General features: G+C 33.8%; 1 protein-coding gene across 1 annotated transcript; it reads left to right on the forward strand.

Moving 5' to 3' along the window:
- Nucleotides 1–1,396: 1,396 nt before the first annotated feature.
- LOC145303798 (uncharacterized) lies at nucleotides 1,397–17,792 on the forward strand. The gene is made up of 19 exons (XM_080145418.1): nucleotides 1,397–1,477; nucleotides 2,538–2,598; nucleotides 3,704–3,750; nucleotides 4,045–4,122; nucleotides 4,776–4,873; nucleotides 10,482–10,545; nucleotides 10,711–10,871; nucleotides 11,468–11,510; nucleotides 11,970–12,035; nucleotides 12,478–12,536; nucleotides 12,902–13,004; nucleotides 13,603–13,695; nucleotides 14,717–14,783; nucleotides 15,719–15,782; nucleotides 16,017–16,060; nucleotides 16,346–16,421; nucleotides 16,825–17,024; nucleotides 17,336–17,430; nucleotides 17,689–17,792. Exons 1-19 carry the CDS (start codon nucleotides 1,410–1,412, stop codon nucleotides 17,765–17,767), a joined length of 1,566 nt encoding a protein of 521 aa, XP_080001544.1. The 5' UTR covers nucleotides 1,397–1,409; the 3' UTR covers nucleotides 17,768–17,792.
- Nucleotides 17,793–17,834: the final 42 nt, after the last annotated feature.

Raw genomic sequence — 17,834 nt, forward strand, 5'->3', positions numbered from 1 at the left:
GCCTATAACCTAACCTAACCTAATCATAAAGAAAATGACTCTGGCTGCAGCACTCAGCACCCTGGCCTACCTAGCCGCAGCGCTCGGCCCCCTAGCCTGCCTAGCCGCGGGCGCTCGGCCCCCTAGCCTATAACCTAACCTAACCTAATCATAAAGAAAATGACTCTGGCTGCAGCACTCAGCACCCTGGCCTACCTAGCCGCAGCGCTTTAATGATTATAAAATCGAGACTCATACGTTTTACTTATAAAATGTCCACTCTGACGTTTGTCCCAAAAATCCTGCGTTTGTCCACTCTGACGTTTGTCCCACTCTGACGTTTGTCCCACTCTGACGTTTGGGACTCTTGCGTTTGTCCACTCTGATGTTTGGGACTCTTACGTTTGTCGTGGAACCGTTTCGATTATATTTTTTTCATTTCTGAAATTATAATTAGAGGTTTTAAAATCAATCTTTTTATAGAATGCCTCCATAACCAGAGTAAAAATGTATTTATAATCTTAAAATCGGAAGAAAAGGCCTCATGAAAACCTTAAAATAAGTTATTAGGAATCTTCTAAATTTTTTCAGCTGAAACCATTTCTCCTGCTGATTTATATGATAACTTTAAATTGAGATGAGGCCCAAAGTGAGTCTTCCCTTTTTACATGTTTCCCCTCTCATATATGTTTATATAGAAACCAATCTTCTTTTAATATAAATTTAGAATTAATATACAGTAACTTTGTAGAATCTAGATGTATTAGTGACTTTGAAATTAGTTTAATAACAAAAAGTGAAGTATACCTATTTAGTAAGATAGGTCTACCCTTTTTACATGTTTCCCCTCTCATATATGTTCATATAAGAACCAATCTTCTTTTAATATAGAGTCAGAATTAATACACAGTAACTTTGTAGAATCTAGATGTATTAGTGGCTTTGAAATTAGTTTAATAACATAAAGTGAGGTTTACCTATTCATTAAGATAGGTCTACCCTTTTTACATGTTCCAATCTTAAATGTTCATATAGAAATTAATCTCATTTTAATATAGAGAGTCAGAATTAATATACAGTAGCTCTGTATATCTAGATCTATATTTAGTGACTTTGAAATTTGAAATTTAAATGATATTTTCAATGAAAAAAACGCTGTTTTGCTATAAAATAGAATATAACCAATAATTTAGTATGGCTTCTAAACCGATTAATATCCTGTTGATTAGAACTGGTTCTCAGCCATACTAAAAAAATATGTATACAAACAATTTTCCACAAATATTAAAATAAAAAATAAAATTAATACCAGTTTTTAACAGGGTTAACAAATCTGGAATTATTCTTGTAATTTTTACTTTTACCGCTGAAAGCTGTCTATGAAACGATGTGATAAATGAATATTATTGTTTTATAATTTAGGTGAAAAAATGACAATGTCGGTTCAGTGGAAAATATCGTTTCCACTTTTTCTCTTGTTTATACATGCTCATCTAGGGTAATTTTTAAATTTTTTTTTAATAATTTTCCAAAAATATATGAAAAAAACTATAAAAAGTAGTAGAAAACTTTTGAAGTGTTTAATGGCTTTTAATCTTGAACTAGTTTGCTATTGCAGCAATTATAAGCTAAAGAAAACTTATAACAGAACTCTTTTTATACAATAGGTTAATCTCATAGAGTATTTAAGACAATATAAGCAAAAAATCAATGTTTTCACTTAAACTTATTTTTTGACCACCGATACAACCCCCCCCCCCCCCCCTTACCTGATAGATATTAAAGAAAGGGGGGTGTTTACCGCTTAAACTTTGAAACCCCTCAATTTAAAAATGAAAGCAAAGTAAAGTTGGACGCAATTATCCTATCCCCCGTCTTTTTCAAAACTTTTCTTTACCCTGTATGAGGCTCTAACCCCACAATCCCTTATCCTTACTGAGTACTATCCCAGCTGGGCTAAACGAACTTCTACCTAACGTAACCTAACCCTCCATAGGCACCAAAGATATGTTTTAAAAACAAAGGGAAACGACCATGTACGTAGGGTGTAGCAATGTTTGAACTCAATTAGACTATTCTATCAAACACAAAATTACAAAATAAAAGATTTAACATTATACACATATTTTCCTTAAAAGTTTTATCTAATATAACGAATAAATTGTGTGTAATATTCCTTTCAATTTTAAATTCAATTATGTTTAAAATACATTCTTCAGGAAAAAAATAAATGCAATGATCTTCTGAAATAAACTTCTAAAATAACACATTAAATTTAAAATCTTTCAGACATAACCTTTAAGGAGGGTGACGAAACACCCATCAAATAGCCTAAAAATTGCTCAGGACTAGTACTAAGTTTTCCTGATTTATCTACCAAAAACATATTTTAAATAATAAAATCAATACAATATTAAATCAATACCAGCGTATTTGAGTTGGGCCTTCAATTAATGGGGGCTCACAAAACCGGAATTAATCTTATACATTTTCATATTAATATCCGTGGAAAGCCGACTAAAACAAAATAATTTAAATAACCATTCCTTGTTTTTTAGTTCTGCAGAAATTGGATCCTGTTTCTTCTCCTACACATACAATCAAACTATTGAATCACAGGTGAATTTAGAATAGCTACTTAGTAGCTGAATTACGTGCCAATCATAGCAGCAGTAGGTATCAGGTTTCTTCTCCTACACATACAACCAAACTATTAAATCACAGGTGAATTTTAGAATAGCTACTTAGTAGCTAAATTACGCACCAGACATAGCAGCAGTAGGTATTATATTTCTTATCCTACACGTACAAACAAACTATTGAATCACAGGTGAATTTTAGAACAGCTACTTAGTAGCTAAATTACAAGTCATACATAGCAGCAGTAGGTATCAGGTTTCTTCTCCTACACATACAACCAAACTATTAAATCTCAGGTGAATTTTAGAACAGCTACTTAGTAGCTGAATTACGTGCCAATCATAGCAGCAGTAGGTATCAGGTTTCTTCTCCTACACGTACAACCAAACTATAGAATCACAGGTGAATTTTAGAACAGCTACTCAGTAGCCAAATTACGTGCCAGACATAGCAGCAGTAGGTATCAGGTTTCTTCTCCTACACGTACAACCAAACTATAGAATCACAGGTGAATTTTAGAACAGCTACTCAGTAGCCAAATTACGTGCCAATCATAGCAGCAGTAGGTATCAGGTTTCTTCTCCTACACGTACAACCAAACTATAGAATCTCAGGTGAATTTTAGAACAGCTACTCAGTAGCCAAATTACGTGCCAGACATAGCAGCAGTAGGTATCAGGTTTCTTTTGCCAAAAATACAATCAAACTATAGATTCTCAGGTGAATTTTAGGTCAGCTTCTCAGTAGATAAAATTAACTGTCATACACAGAAGCGTAGCGGGAGAAAGTCAACTAAAAATCAGACATGGGGCGTCATAAAAATGAGGGAGATGAGAGGAAAAGTGTAAAAGGAAACCCTTAAAAAGATATGGATAATCCTTCATTTTATGACATCGGGTGGCTGATTTTTGGGTGACTTTATCCCCAGGCCTACTTGGTTAGTTTCAATTTAATCTACAGAAGGATTGATTTTGTTTATCATCATTTGGAATGTATATTAATTTAGCGTCCTTTGTCTTATCCCTTACGTTCCCTGGATAATGTCCAAATTTCTTTTAATGTTTTATTATTTTTTTCTATTAAGGTTTTCGGAGATAATATTGTGGATGTTGAAACGCCCTGCCTTGTTTGGTAAACCATTCTGTTTATTCAATTTTTAGAGTAAAGTTACTCAACAACTTACTTTGTCTGTCCGTCAGTCCGTAACGCTATGGGGAAAAGGTGTTGTTTCTAATTACTACCATGGCATAATAGGTATTTTGCCCAAGGGAATAAATAATGGCACGAAAAAGACGTTTAAAAGCATTGCTATTTTGTCAAAAGGAATTTCTGTCAAGACCATTTACTGAATTTGAAATATTAAAAGCTTGATTGTAATTCGAAAACAGACCCTATTTGTGGATTAAAATTATATTTTTTGTTCAGGTTTAAAGTAGAGAAGCCAGGATACTTTAGAATTGATATCAACAACAAGATATTTGCTTCTAAACGAGACAAGAAAAGGTAATTTTTCATTTAAGAAAATAATTAACAACTGTTTCCTTTTGATTTGATTTTTAAACGAGGATGAAAACATCCATAAGTATCGAATAGTATGGAAATGTAGATGAAATACGGCAAAGTGTTTTTAAGAGTTTTTGTAAGGGCCTAAATATGATAATTTGAACTATTTTTAAAAGCGAAGCTTTTCTATAATCAGGGTCTGTCCCTTCGTCCATACGTCCGTCCGTCCGAGACAATTAGCTTTTTTCATTAATTTAGGCATTGTCCTATCGATTTCAAAATTTGCATGGTGATTCCTGTAGTTGTTAGGTACGATTTAGAAAGCGTAGAAACTCTATAATCATTACCAGAATGTCCGTACGTCTATTTTAAACATGTTGATTTTTCTAATTTTTTAGTAACCAATTTTTATGTGATCCAATTATCCGATTAATCTTATTTTTGGTATTTTGATTCCTGGGACAACAAAGTACAATATTAAAAGCGATACATTTCTACAATCAAGTCCTAAACATGTAAGTATGTCCATAAACATTATCCTGTATCAAGCCGTTTTTTTTCAACAAATTTACTTACAATTTTGCTTCGACTCTTATTCATTTATATTCTGATTATTGAGTTCTGGATGTTATCATTTTGTTTTTAAATTTTAGTTGTTTGAGTGAGTATGTTATAATCAAAACAGAGGATTCCTACACCAAGCTTTGCCATAGCAATGTAACAGTTCCCATCAAGAGGAAATATTTTCAAGGTAAATATAATTATTGATTAAAAAATTTGGATACCAAAAGGTTCTACAACAAGCCATGACACAGCAATGTTACAGTTCCCATCAAGAGGAAATATTTTCAAGGTAAATATAATTATTGGTTTAAAATATTGGATACTAAAAGGTTCAGCACCAAGTTATGCCACAGCAATGTTACAGTTCCCATCAAGAGGAAATATTTTCAAGGTAAATATAATTATTGATTCAAAATATTGGATATTAAAAGGTTCCTATACCAAGCTATGCCACAGCAATGTTACAGTTCCCATCAATAGGAAATAAATTTTAAGGTAAATATAATTATTGGTTTAAAATATTGGATACTAAAAGTTCTTATACCAAGCTATGCCACAGAAATGTATCAGTTCCCATCAAGAGGAAATACTTTCAAGGTGAACACAATTAGATTTAAAATTATTGGTTCAAAAGTTTGGATACTAAAAGTTCCAACACCAAGCTATGCCACAGCAATGTAACAGCTCCCATCAAGAGAAAACTAAACAGATTGATAATTATTTTCTTATGGTGCTTAAAAAATTATTTTTAAATCTTTAGTTCTGACATATGAATAACTAGAGGTTACGTCCCTAGAAGCCTCTAGGAGCACTGGTAGGAGAGGGAAAAGTCGACCTCATCCCATTTCAAATTTGAGTTTCAAAAGAGTTAAAAAAAATATTTTCTTAAGGGGGAAGGGGTTAAGACACCCTCTCCAAAAATAGTTGAAAACCTTCCCAGGATCTTTAAGAAGCTTCACTATAAAGGAGAACTATATCGGTTCAGCGGTTAGCGAGTTTCTTTGGGACAGACAAAAACGCTAACTACTTTATATAATACTAGCAGCTTCGCCCCTAGCCTCTAGGGGCTTTGCCCCAAGAGATGGTAAAAAAAGTGTAAGGTGAAATTTGTAAAAAAAAAAATAATAAGAAGGACCAAGGAAATCTCCCACAAAGGAAATACTCCACATAGGAATCTTCTACAAAGGACCAAGGATATTTCTTACAAAAAAAAAAATAAAAAAAAAGAATAAAATGGGGGGGATTTTTTTTTGTTTTTGGGGGGGTTGGGGGTGTCCCACCCCCCAAGAAAATAGCTTAAAACCACCACAGGACCAATAGGTAGATACCCTGAAGAGTAGAATCCGATCGGTTCAGTGGTTACCGAGATCTTAAGGGACGGACGGACAGACAACGTTCAACTTTGTATTATAGATAATTATGATATAATTTAGATTTGTTTGTTTTATAAAATACTAAATTTAAGGTTTTACTCTGATAGGTAACCATTTTTAAATTTTTTAAAACTAAAATTTAGTTTTCTTTATACCTGGATTTATTTACAAACCAAAAAAGAAAAAAAACCAGTTTTAATTGCATTGTGTTCAATAATTAAAAAAAGCTTATTAATGTTATATAATAATATTTAAATGTTATAATACTCTTAGTCCAAATTGGCTCTATTGAAAGTGTAAATTAAATTACATTATTTAAAAACCCTTTTTATGAATAGCCTTTATTAGTATAAAGCTCTAGAAGATCCAGGAATAAGGTATAACCAACAAGGAAATTAATTTGAAAATTGATTTGGGGGGCAAAATAACGCAACCTTTATTAAATTGCCTTTTTCAGCTGTTGTTGGGGGGCAAAATTTGAATTTCACCATACAGAAATCGAGGTATATCGCGGCATTTTCTAAATCTTGTGCATTCTTTGTAAACAAAAAAAAATCAATAATAGCAGACAAAAGAATAAAAAAGGACTGTCCACTACCAGAAAAAAATATAAAGAAGATTTTATTTTGACGGCAACATGATCAAAATTCTGACCTCCTACTAATAAGTTATCCCTACTCTTTTTTGTGCTCCTTTAGTGGTAACCTATGTAGTTCTCTCTTGCATTTTTGCCTCTCACATCTCTATATTCACCCTGTAAGAAAACCTAATAGTTAGAGGTTACATTTTTCAAAGGGTTTTGTATGCCATTCTGTCATATAAAAATTCGCTTAAAATAAAACAGAAATAGTTGAAGGAATAAAGTTAAAAGTTTCCATAATTAAATTTTTTTCTTAAGGACAGTCCTTTAAAAATAAAGATTCTGGTTTTAACTATAATTTGAATAGACGTAGTATATTTAGATGGTCAATCTGTACTTAATATAGAATTTGTTCTATTAATAAGAATGGCAAATATGTAATGTCATATGCTGCAGCTTCACATTATATGTGGGAAGAAATTTTTACACAATATATATACCGAAGGAAAGCTTTATCCTGATATATTTATATTATATTATATATTTATATAATCCTTATACTAAAGTAACAGGATGTTTGTTTGTCTGTGTGTGTATCTGTATATCTGTGTGTCTGTACCGAAGGATCTCGCTAACCGCTGAACAGATCGGGTTCACCTTAACAGGGTAGATTGTCATATGTCCCGGGAAGGTTTATAACTATTTTGGGGGAGGGTACCACCACCCTCCCAAGAGAAATCACAATAAAATCAAAAATATTAATTATTTCCGCCGCATAGTGTCGCTAGCATAGTCGCGCTACGTAGTTGCGCTGCGTAGACGCATGAATTTAACAATTGATAACATAGACAAGTTATTTCTCAAATTAGATATTTAAAATAAAAAAAAACATTTAAAGGCCACTAGAGGCCTCTAGGGGCGTAGCCGCTAGTATATTATATACCATTTATAGCAAACGAAATAACAAAATTACTTCCCTTTTGTAGCAAAATGTGAACTTTTTATAACCATTTATATGGCCAAATTGTTCCTATTGTCTGATTTAGTGAGTAAGTTTCTAGATCATCCTTATAATAAAGTAACAGAACGTCTTTCTGTATAACTGTCCGTTTGTCTGTACCGAAGGATCTCGCTAACTGCTGAACCGATCGGGTTCTCCTTTACAGGGTAGCTTCTCATAGGTCCTAGGAAGGTTTATAAATATTTTTGGGGAGGGTACCACCACCCTCCCAAGAGAAATCGCCCCTAGAAAAAAATAACCCCCCTCAAAAAACAAAAATTTAAATTTTATTTCTTAACTAAAAATAAAAAAGAAGGGGCATCAGCTCCCCCCCCCCCCCCCTAAAAAAAAATAAATTTCCCCCTCCAAATTTTTTTTTCCATTTAATCAAAAAAAATAGTTATCAAATTTAACTCCCCCCGCCTCAAGTGCCCCTAGAGGCCTCTAGTCCTTATACTAAAGTAACAGGATGTCTGTTTGTCTGTGTGTTTGTGAGTTTGTATGTCTGTGTGTCTGTACCGAAGGATCTCACTAACCGCAGAACTGATCGGGTTCTCCTTAACAGGGTAGCTTCTCATAGGTCCCGTGAAGGTTTATAACTATTTTCTTGGGGGGTGGGACACACCCAACCCCCCCAAAAATGAAAAATCCCCGCCCAAAAAAAATTTTTTTAATTTTTTTTACTAAAATTAAAAATGACTATTTTGTCTGTGTGTTTGTGTGTCTGTACCAAAGGATCTCGCTAACCGCTGAACCGATCGGGTTCTCCTTAACAGGGTAGCTTCTCATAGGTCCCGTGAAGGTTTATAACTATTTTCTTGGGGGGTGGGACACACCCAACCCCCCCAAAAATGAAAAATCCCCCCCAAAAAAAAATTAAAAAAATTTCGCCCTCCCCCCAAAAAAAAAATTTTTTTTTTAAATTTTTCTTTTAAAATCTTAAATAAGAAATTGGGTTATTAAATTCGACTCTCTCCTCCTCAAGTGCCCCCTAGAGGCCTCTAGGGGCGTAGCCGCTAGTATCATATATAGAACAGATTCGCTTTCATTAACCAATGACAACTTGACACATTATAATTTGGTCAACTGAATTTGAGTTGCTGATTGTGTACATAGTTTCCTCATGCTATCTCCATATTTACTACTAGCTAAAAAAGCTCTAAACTTCCTAAAAAAATTGAAATTTTTATTTATCAAATTTTGACTTTTTTTTTTGGAAGTTTGAAGCTTTTTTATTGAGATAGCATGAGGAAACTATGTAAACAATCGGCAACTCAAATTCAGTCGACCTATAATTCATCATAATCCACTGTAATAATGGATATAGTATATGTGGATAAATTGACAGGAGAATATTTTTGCCAATTTAGGTTGCTTTTATGCAGGGATCTTAATGGATAAGATAATGGCCTATAAATTTACTAGCGGCTTCGCCCCTAGCCTCTAGGGGCTTTGCCCCAAGAGGTTTTTTCAAACCAATTTTTCGTAATTTAGACTTTAAAAAAATAAATCTAAAAAAAAATTTTCTTTTAGGGGGGGGGGGGGAATTTTTTTGTCATGGGGGGGGGGGGTAGTCGACCCCACTATTTTAATTTTAGTTTTAAAAAGAATTTTTTTTTTTTTTTTGGGAGGGGGTATTTTTTTTCGGGGGGGGGGGGTTCGGGGTGTCTTACCCCCCAAGAAGATAGTTATAAACCTTCCGAGACCTATGAGAAGCTACCCTGTAAAGGAGAACCCGATCGGTTCAGCGGTTAGCGAGATCCTTCGCTACAAACAAACAGACACACAGACAAACAGATAGATTATTATAGATTAACATCCCCAATAATGATACATAAATTACACGTTCTGTAAATTAAAATTAGTGGTTGAAACGTGTTAACAATCCACTTAATGAAACAACCAATCAAAATTCACTTATGTTTCCACAGTGATAATAATCCAACAAATAAGAAAGCATTAATATAAAATTTTGGGGACTAACAGCCCATTGTCTATTCTCTCTCTGATTATATGGTACTCATTTATTAGCCAGTTCATTTATCCAGTAGGAGGGGAGGGGATGGGGTAAAGGATAAGGATAGGGTATCGTTATTTTAGCCAGCTGAAAGTATAATTTTATTAGAGTACATGAAAATTTTGTGCAATATCCATGTAATGAATATATCGTTAACCATAGTATGACAGTTTTGATGCTAACAATTGAACCATCCAAAAAACAGGTTTTAAACAACTATGGTGAAATAGGCATAAATAATTAATTCGCTTGTTGGTTATACCTTATTCCTGTAGAAGACCCCATATCTTGGTTAGATATTCGCTTCTTAAATTATACGTTTGAATTTTTTTATATTAAGAGCTATTTGTAACTTTACCAACGGATTGGAAACCCTGTGACGACTTTAAATTGGGCCTTTGTATAGCAGCCAATAATAGTTATTTATTTCATCGTATTATAAACGGATTTCCGCGGATATAGAATGTATAATAATAAGATTAAAACAAGTTTTTTTTTAGCCCCGAGGTGCCAAAGGCACGGGCAAAAAAAACCTGTTTTTAATCTTATGATTATACATTTTTTATTCGTAGAAAGCTGGATATAATACGATGCTAGACATAGTTTTTTCGTATGGATGAGTACCGGTTCCTTTCCACCGGATTCGAATAAATACGAGAAAAAGTATTACCAGTATTAACAACCAAATGGCAACAAAAGTTCAGAAAGCAATTTGCTGTCAGACGAAAAAGGTCCCTACGACTTGGGCCGATTAATTGTTTGGTTTATACATGTAGACTTATACATTTATTATTGTAATGATGTTTTAATAGTTTGATACTCTAGGTGAGATGACTGTTCTAATCAAATGGGTTGGAAAACTGGTCAGCTCTACATCATATCTTGGAAGGTAATCCCAGAAGATTTTCAAAGTAAAAAAAAATTCTAAGAAGATAATACCCTAATTTCAATCATTTTCGAAGCCATACTGATATACTTTCAAAAGAACACTTTGTTTTTCTTAGATTTAATATTTCAAGCGAAGCCGCTCTATAAATGTATTTTTTCCATTAAGGGTAAACTATGAAGAAGCAGCTGAACGTCCGCAAGACACCAAGGACGATATATCCGCAAAACTGCACAAATCCATCTCCGATAAATTGAAAATATTTTTGAAACAGAAGAACCAGGAACACAGGATTCCGGACATTGAACATTTTACATATAAAACTGCAGGTACTTTTAAATAATACTAGTGGCTTCGCCCCTAGCCTCTAGGGACTTTGCCAAAAGAGGTATAACTACATCTTTTATTACCTGGAGTTGCCCCCACTCCACCACTATTTTAATTAATTTTAAAAAAATGGTGGGGGGATTTTTTTTTTTTTTTTTGGGGGGGGGTTAGGGGTGTCCATCTCCTAAAGAAAAGAGCCTAAAACCACTACAGGATCAGTAGTTATATTCCCTGAAGAGTAGAATCCGATCAGTTCAGTGGTTACCGAGATCTTAAGGGACAGACGGACAGACAGACAGACGGACAGACATCATTCTACTTTGTATTATAGATGGATTAAGAAATAGGCTTGTAGGATTAATCAAAAACGATTCATTACAAGTTTTATAACCATTTAAGACCTCTAGGTTATTTTTTCCCAGGGGCGATTTCTCTTAGATGAGTAGTTGTACCTTCTCCCCATAATACTTAGAAATCTTTCCAGGACCTATGGAAAGGTGTATTGCAAAGAAGAACCATATCGGTTCAGCGGTTAGCGAGGCCCTAAGGTATAGTCCTGATAATTTTATATAAGGATTAATGAAAGCCTTTTTTTTAGAGGATTGCAATTCCGAGCAAGGAGTCATCTGTAAACACTCCAGGTAAAAACTAGGCCAGACAGACAGACGGACAGACGAAGATAATTTTAGAATATATATAGGGGACTAACATGAAATTTTAGACCCCTAAAGTCTGTTAACTTATTATGTGTTTCATCATTATTTGGCCATAACTTGATCGAAAATGCTTCCAAATTAGATCTTTTTCGACCTAAGATACATTTAGTTTTAATATATCTTTATATTTTAAGGAAAATTTATGAAAATACTTTTAAAAAGCAATTTTATATATGCACAGATACCATAAAATCAACCAAAAAACTTCTTTATACTTTTCTCTTGATTTGGTTGGGCTTGTGAAAGAGACTATTTGATTATCTTTGGTTTATTTAATACTAGCGGTTATGCCCCTAGAGGCCTCTAGGAAGAATGCATTTTTTAGCGAGTTTTATTTATTGTTGCTGCGCTATTTATGGACAATAAATTTCTTGTTATTTTTAGATTTTGTGCTGATGAAATGCCTACAACTACATGCAACTCTTCTCTATACCTCTGTCTACCTTACAGGTTTATTTAATACTAGCGGATATGCCCCAAGAGGCCTCTAGGAAGGAATGCTGGAGGGGTGGAGAGGGTCCTCCCTCCATGAAATTCCTACCACTTCATGACACTCTTCTCTATACCTTTGTCTATCCTAGAGGTAGATTTAATACTAGCGGTTATGCCCCTAGAGGCCTCTAGAACGAAAGGATAGGGGGGGGGGGAACTCTTCATGAAATATACTACATGGAATATCTCTTGCAGGGTTGTAGGGGGGGGGGGGGGGCAAACCTCAACTTTAATTCTAGTTTTTATTAATTATCAAAAAAAACTTTCCATGGAAGGAGCTTTTTCCATGAGCGATATCTCTTTGGCTCTTTTGATTGTCTTATATTGCAATTGACATAAGAACGTTCATTCAAGTTTTTGGACGCATGGGTTACAATAATAATATTTTAAATATCTTAAGTTCCGCCTGCAATGGATATAATGACTGCCTTGATGGAGACATGTCTGATGAATCGGGATGTAAGTACCTTAACCATGATATTACGACTTACTGACAAACGGACAGACTTGTAAACATGATCCATAAATAGGTGAATACACAATCACAAAATCAGTCCTCTAACTGCAATAGCAGTTGAGAAGATTATATTTTTCTACCGAAACAATGGATAGATATAAAAAACGTGGATTATGAAAGAGAAATTTGTATTCAATCTAGGTTGCTACTATATTCTTCATTGATTGGTCCTCTAGTAGGAGGTTAAGGGATTTGATATAGGAATGGATTTGTTTTATCGTTATTTTAGCCAGCTGGGAGCATCACTTTATCAGAGTACAGGAGAATCTGGTGCAACAACCAAGTAATCATATATCAAATTTTTTAGGTTACCTGCCATACGTCCTGCTATCCACCGGAGGCGTGGTCCTTTCTCTAACATTATTGGGCAGCATCGCTTGTTTTATACAACATCATAAAGCTATGATAGGGTAAGTACGTCCTGCTATCCACCGGAGGCGTAGTCCTTTCTCTAACAATATTGGATAGCATCGCTTGTTTTATACAGCATCATAAAGCTATGATAGGGTAAGTACGTCCTGCTAGCCACCGGAGGCGTAGTCCTTTCTCTAACACTATTGGGCAGCATCGCTTGTTTTAAACAACATCAAAAAACTTTTTTTTTATCCAATGCTAAAATAAAAGACTAGCCCCTATGGTTCAACTTTTGGTCAAGATAATAGTCTAAAACAATACTACAGACTTTCCTAAATGTATAACACATTAGGTCCAGTATTTTGCTTCAACCTGAAACTCCCTCCCCCTTTATTTTTTTACTTTAATACATATATAAATAAAACATTTCTGACAGTATTTCGGATAATATATCTGACAAAGAAAAATTTGTTTTATCAATTGTCTGATAATATAAAGTTTGAAATCAAAAGGAACATTCTTTTAGGACGAATATAGTCCGAATTAACAAGGATTAAACAATATCAAGTTTTGAATTATTAGGATCATTCTTCCAAGAAAGAAAACCTAATAATCTTAAGTTTGAAATTGAAATTAATAGAACAATTGTTTCAGTAATGATATGGTTCGGTTCAACAATGATTTAGTGAGACGGAAGGACAAAGTGAAAGCTAGAAAAGCTGATATGAACTCTATTAACTCTAATAGGTAAGACACAGTTATTTATCGCATCGTTAATAGACAGCTTTTTGCGGATATTGAAATGAAAAGATTTAAACCAGTTTTAATAGCACATAGAACCGACGACTAGTATTGGTTTTATATTTTATTTTATTTTATTATTTGTAAAAAATTGTCTGTAATACAGTAATATACGTAATGACAAACATTATTTTTATAGCTTAAACTTTAATTTTTATCAAAACAAATGTTTAATTTGTAGGTGCTTTCCCTCAAGTTCCTCGCGATCACTGACCCCTTAATCCTCCATTCTTTTTAAAGAAAATTTAAAATAAAGTGGGAGAGGGCTGGGAGTATTTTTTTCCTAAGCCAAACCCCTGTTTGAGCTATACTAATTAAAAATAAGGGGTTACAATCTTTAATACAAAGTAGAACGATGTCTGTCCGTCTGTCCGTCCGTCCCTTAAGATCTCGGTAACCACTGAACCGATCGGATTCTACTCTTCAGGGTATCTACCTATAGGTCCTGTGGTGGTTTTAAGCTATTTTCTTGGGGGGTGGGACACCCCCAACCCCCCAAAAAAACAAAAAAAATCCCCCCCATTTTTTTTTTTTTTTTTTTTGTAAGAAATATCCTTGGTCCTTTGTAGAAGATTCCTTTGTGGAATATTTCCTTTGTGGAATATTTCCTTGGTTCCTCTTATTATTTTTTTTTTTTACAAATTTCACCTTACACTTTTTTTACCATCTCTTGGGGCAAAGCCCCTAGATGCTAGGGGCACAGCCGCTAGTCTATAATAAAGTAGAACGATGTCTATCTGTCCGTCCGAATGTCCATTAAGATCTCGGTAACCACTGAACCTATTGGATTCTACTCTTTAGGGAATATATCTACTGGTCCTGTGGTGGTTTTGAGTTATTTTCTTAAGAACATATATAGGACTATTTAAGAAATTTCGTGCAATCAAAGTATCAGTTACAAAAGATGAATATTACTATCTTTATATCAACTTTTTAAAAATCCTAATTATTTTATTCTCTATTTCAGTAAGGTAGATTGTAAGAACCGAAAAGTGTCTATCAACAGCAGACCAGATATCAATGGCAAGAAGTCGGTAAGTTTTACTAGTGGCGAAGCTACCTTATAATTCACCTTGTCTGGTCGTCATTTTGTAACACTATGGGAAAATGTCGTCCCTCAATCTAAATTTTGTTTTTAAAAAAAAAGTTCAAAAATAGAGGGGAATATCCTTTTTAATCTCCCAAAAAATTTAGAAACCTTTCTTGGACCTATAAGAAGCCTCAATATGAAGGAGATACATATTGGACCAGCGGTTAGCGAGATAATAAGCTACAAAAGAACATCCTATTACTTTTTAAATGATTATCGGCTACGCCTCTAGAGGCTTTTAGGGGCAGTTGAGGAGGGGGTAGTTAATTCGATAACCAAATTTATTTTATATTAGATTTAAAAGAATTTTTTTTAAAAAAGATCCTTCGAGACAAATTAACAAACAGACAGACAAACTACCTGTTACTATTATAAGGATTGGAATGATTGTATAAATGAATGATTTTTCTTATTTCTGCTTGTTTGTCTCTTCAAAATTCAAATTTCCAACAAATTCAAAGAAGTTAGATTAATATTTATGTCCTTTTTGGTTGAATTCTTTGAAAACAATTCTATTGGGTGTATCTCAACTTAAGTACTTTATAATAATTTTGCTACTTGGCATGTAAAATTATTGAAAATAACAAAACCTACAGAAATTTCAAATAACAAATTTAAAAGTTATTAAACTTTGTATTTCTCTTACATTCATTCCGTTGCTAGAAGAGTATGTGTTAAATTTTACTAAAAATAAAAAGTTATGTTTTTTTGTTGGCATAGTCAATCGGCCCCTAAGAAACTGAAATTAAGTTTTTATTTAAAAATTTTACTTTCCCTACAGTAAGTTGTATATTATACAATGCGATACATAACTATCATATGTTAGTACTGTATTACAGTTTGTTGCTTGTTTTATTTATGAAATAATTGAAATTTCAGATAGAGAAAAATCCCTCAAAAGATTCTCTGCTAAGCAGAGACGATACAGCTAACAGTAAGAAAGGTAAACCAATTTTTTTATGTACATCAATTTATCGGCCATTGTCTTATCCCCTTAAACCACTGGCATTTTATGTACATTGCCTACAAAAATTGGCACATATATCAAATACCTTGATAAAGTCAAATTTACATTTTATATCAAAACAAAGATTGAATATGAACCTAACCCACCTTACGCTATTGTACTCTGAAAAAAAGCATAGTCTGATAAAAATCTATTTCATTACTGTTTTAGAATCAATTCCTATGACAAAAACTGAGGAAAGCATTTTAAAAGAGGTAATATCTTTCTATACAAGTAACAGGATGTTTGGTTGTCTAGCCTGTAGTTTATCACTAAAAGCTGAACCATTGAACCGGTTTGGTTCTTTTTATAGTTCCAGCGAAGTTCATAACTTATTTGGGGGCGAAAACATTCACCGTCCTATGAATAGTCGCCATAAAAAGATGACCCCCACAAAATTTGTTTCAATTAGCTTTACTGAAAAAATATCTATGGTTTTACAAACTATCTGTTTTTGAAGTACAATTAAATAAATAGTAATTAATTTGTATGTGAACAAGGATGACCCAGTTGCAGAGCTAAATTCCTTGGAGCTAAAACCAACAAATCATGGTGGTACAAACTATAGTAACTCAGGTAAAAATATGTAGCGAACCTTCCCTACTACAAACGAGGTCTGTCCAGTGTCCACTGAACAGGAAACTAAACTTTCTAATACAATTTTTTTGCAGTCAGCTCGGGCTATAGAAGCGCTGAGCGTGTCTTGCGTGACGTCATAAAAATACGTGACGTCATAAAATACGTCTAAAAAGGAGGGTTAAGAGAAGAAGCCCCTAAAAAAGAGATGGATTTTGACATATTTTTATGACCCCAAACATGAAACTTTCCAGCGCTTCGGCCTATTTTCTTGTAGCTGAGGTTATGTAACTAATTGTAACTTAAACATTACATTTACTGAATGTTTTTAAAAATTTCAACCCTTTACAGAGAAAATTTTATGCAAAAAACGGTTTAATTATTATGATATTTTGATGTTTAGATTCTGGAATAGGGGTAACAAGCAGCCCACCGCCACCCAACACAGACCCCATACTACCCCCCTGCCCCATAATGCCAACAGAAACGGCCAAGCTCATCACCACCCCGAACAGCAGCCTAAAACTAAACAAAGAAGATGCCAAACCAAACCCTGAAAATCTCGCCAATTCTCCAGCGAAGACGACTTTTACTGATGACAACAGGAAATGGCCAGTTGAAAAGTAAAATAAACCACATAAAAAAAATACAAATACTAAAACATCCCAAATAAATCCGTCACAATGTTAATATTCTAATTTTAACCCCCCCCCCCCCCCTTCCCCATCTCACATTATCAATCAGTTTAATTTTGCTTATCAACTACGATAATTAAGGTTATGTTGGTTTCTTCTGCAATATAAGAATACAAAAATTGAATAACTTTTTCCCAGTATTGCTTACTTTATAATTATAGATCATAGCTTATTATAGACAATTTTCTACATCTACACTCTATAACTGGCCAATTATTTAGGAAAATGATTCAAAATGAAAACCGGGTTAAGTCTCTCTCCAGAAAGGATAAGAAAATATTAGCGGACGAAAAAGAAATCTACAGGGAGCAAAGGTAATTATCCTTTAATAAAAGTAGCAGGATGTTTGTCTGTGTGGTATGTGTCTGTATGTCCAGGAAATGATAAGAAAATATTAGCTTCTTAAGGGCAATGGGAAAGTTTCTAAATATTGTGGAGGAGAGTACTATCAACTTCTTAAGAGAAATTGGCCCAAGAATAAAAGCCAATTTTTTCACTTTCTTCTAAAAACTTAAATTGAAAGTGGGTGCTCGACTTTTCCCCCCTTTGATTGCCAGAGACAATATGTTTAGGAAAGAAAGTATGACCTCAAAGGGCTCTCAGGATAATCTCACTCAAACAGGCAAGACATTTATAATTATAGATTATTAAAATTTTCATTAGATTTTAATTTACGATAACACATTGCAGTAGCTTAATCAACACTGATGACTTTAAT

Source organism: Acartia tonsa, chromosome 13, assembly GCF_053477335.1.
Source record: "Acartia tonsa isolate MP-2025a chromosome 13, ASM5347733v1, whole genome shotgun sequence".
In the NCBI taxonomy this organism is placed as follows: Eukaryota; Metazoa; Arthropoda; class Copepoda; order Calanoida; family Acartiidae; genus Acartia; species Acartia tonsa.

Bases quoted from the DNA above. Each gene is read 5' to 3' on its own strand.
- LOC145303798 (XM_080145418.1), top strand. From the start codon at position 1,410: ATGACAATGTCGGTTCAGTGGAAAATATCGTTTCCACTTTTTCTCTTG. The intron at 2,599-3,703 runs GTGAATTTAGAA...TTTTCTATTAAG, and splicing joins ATCAAACTATTGAATCACAG to GTTTTCGGAGATAATATTGT. The intron at 10,872-11,467 runs GTACTTTTAAAT...CCTTTTTTTTAG, and splicing joins TTTTACATATAAAACTGCAG to AGGATTGCAATTCCGAGCAA.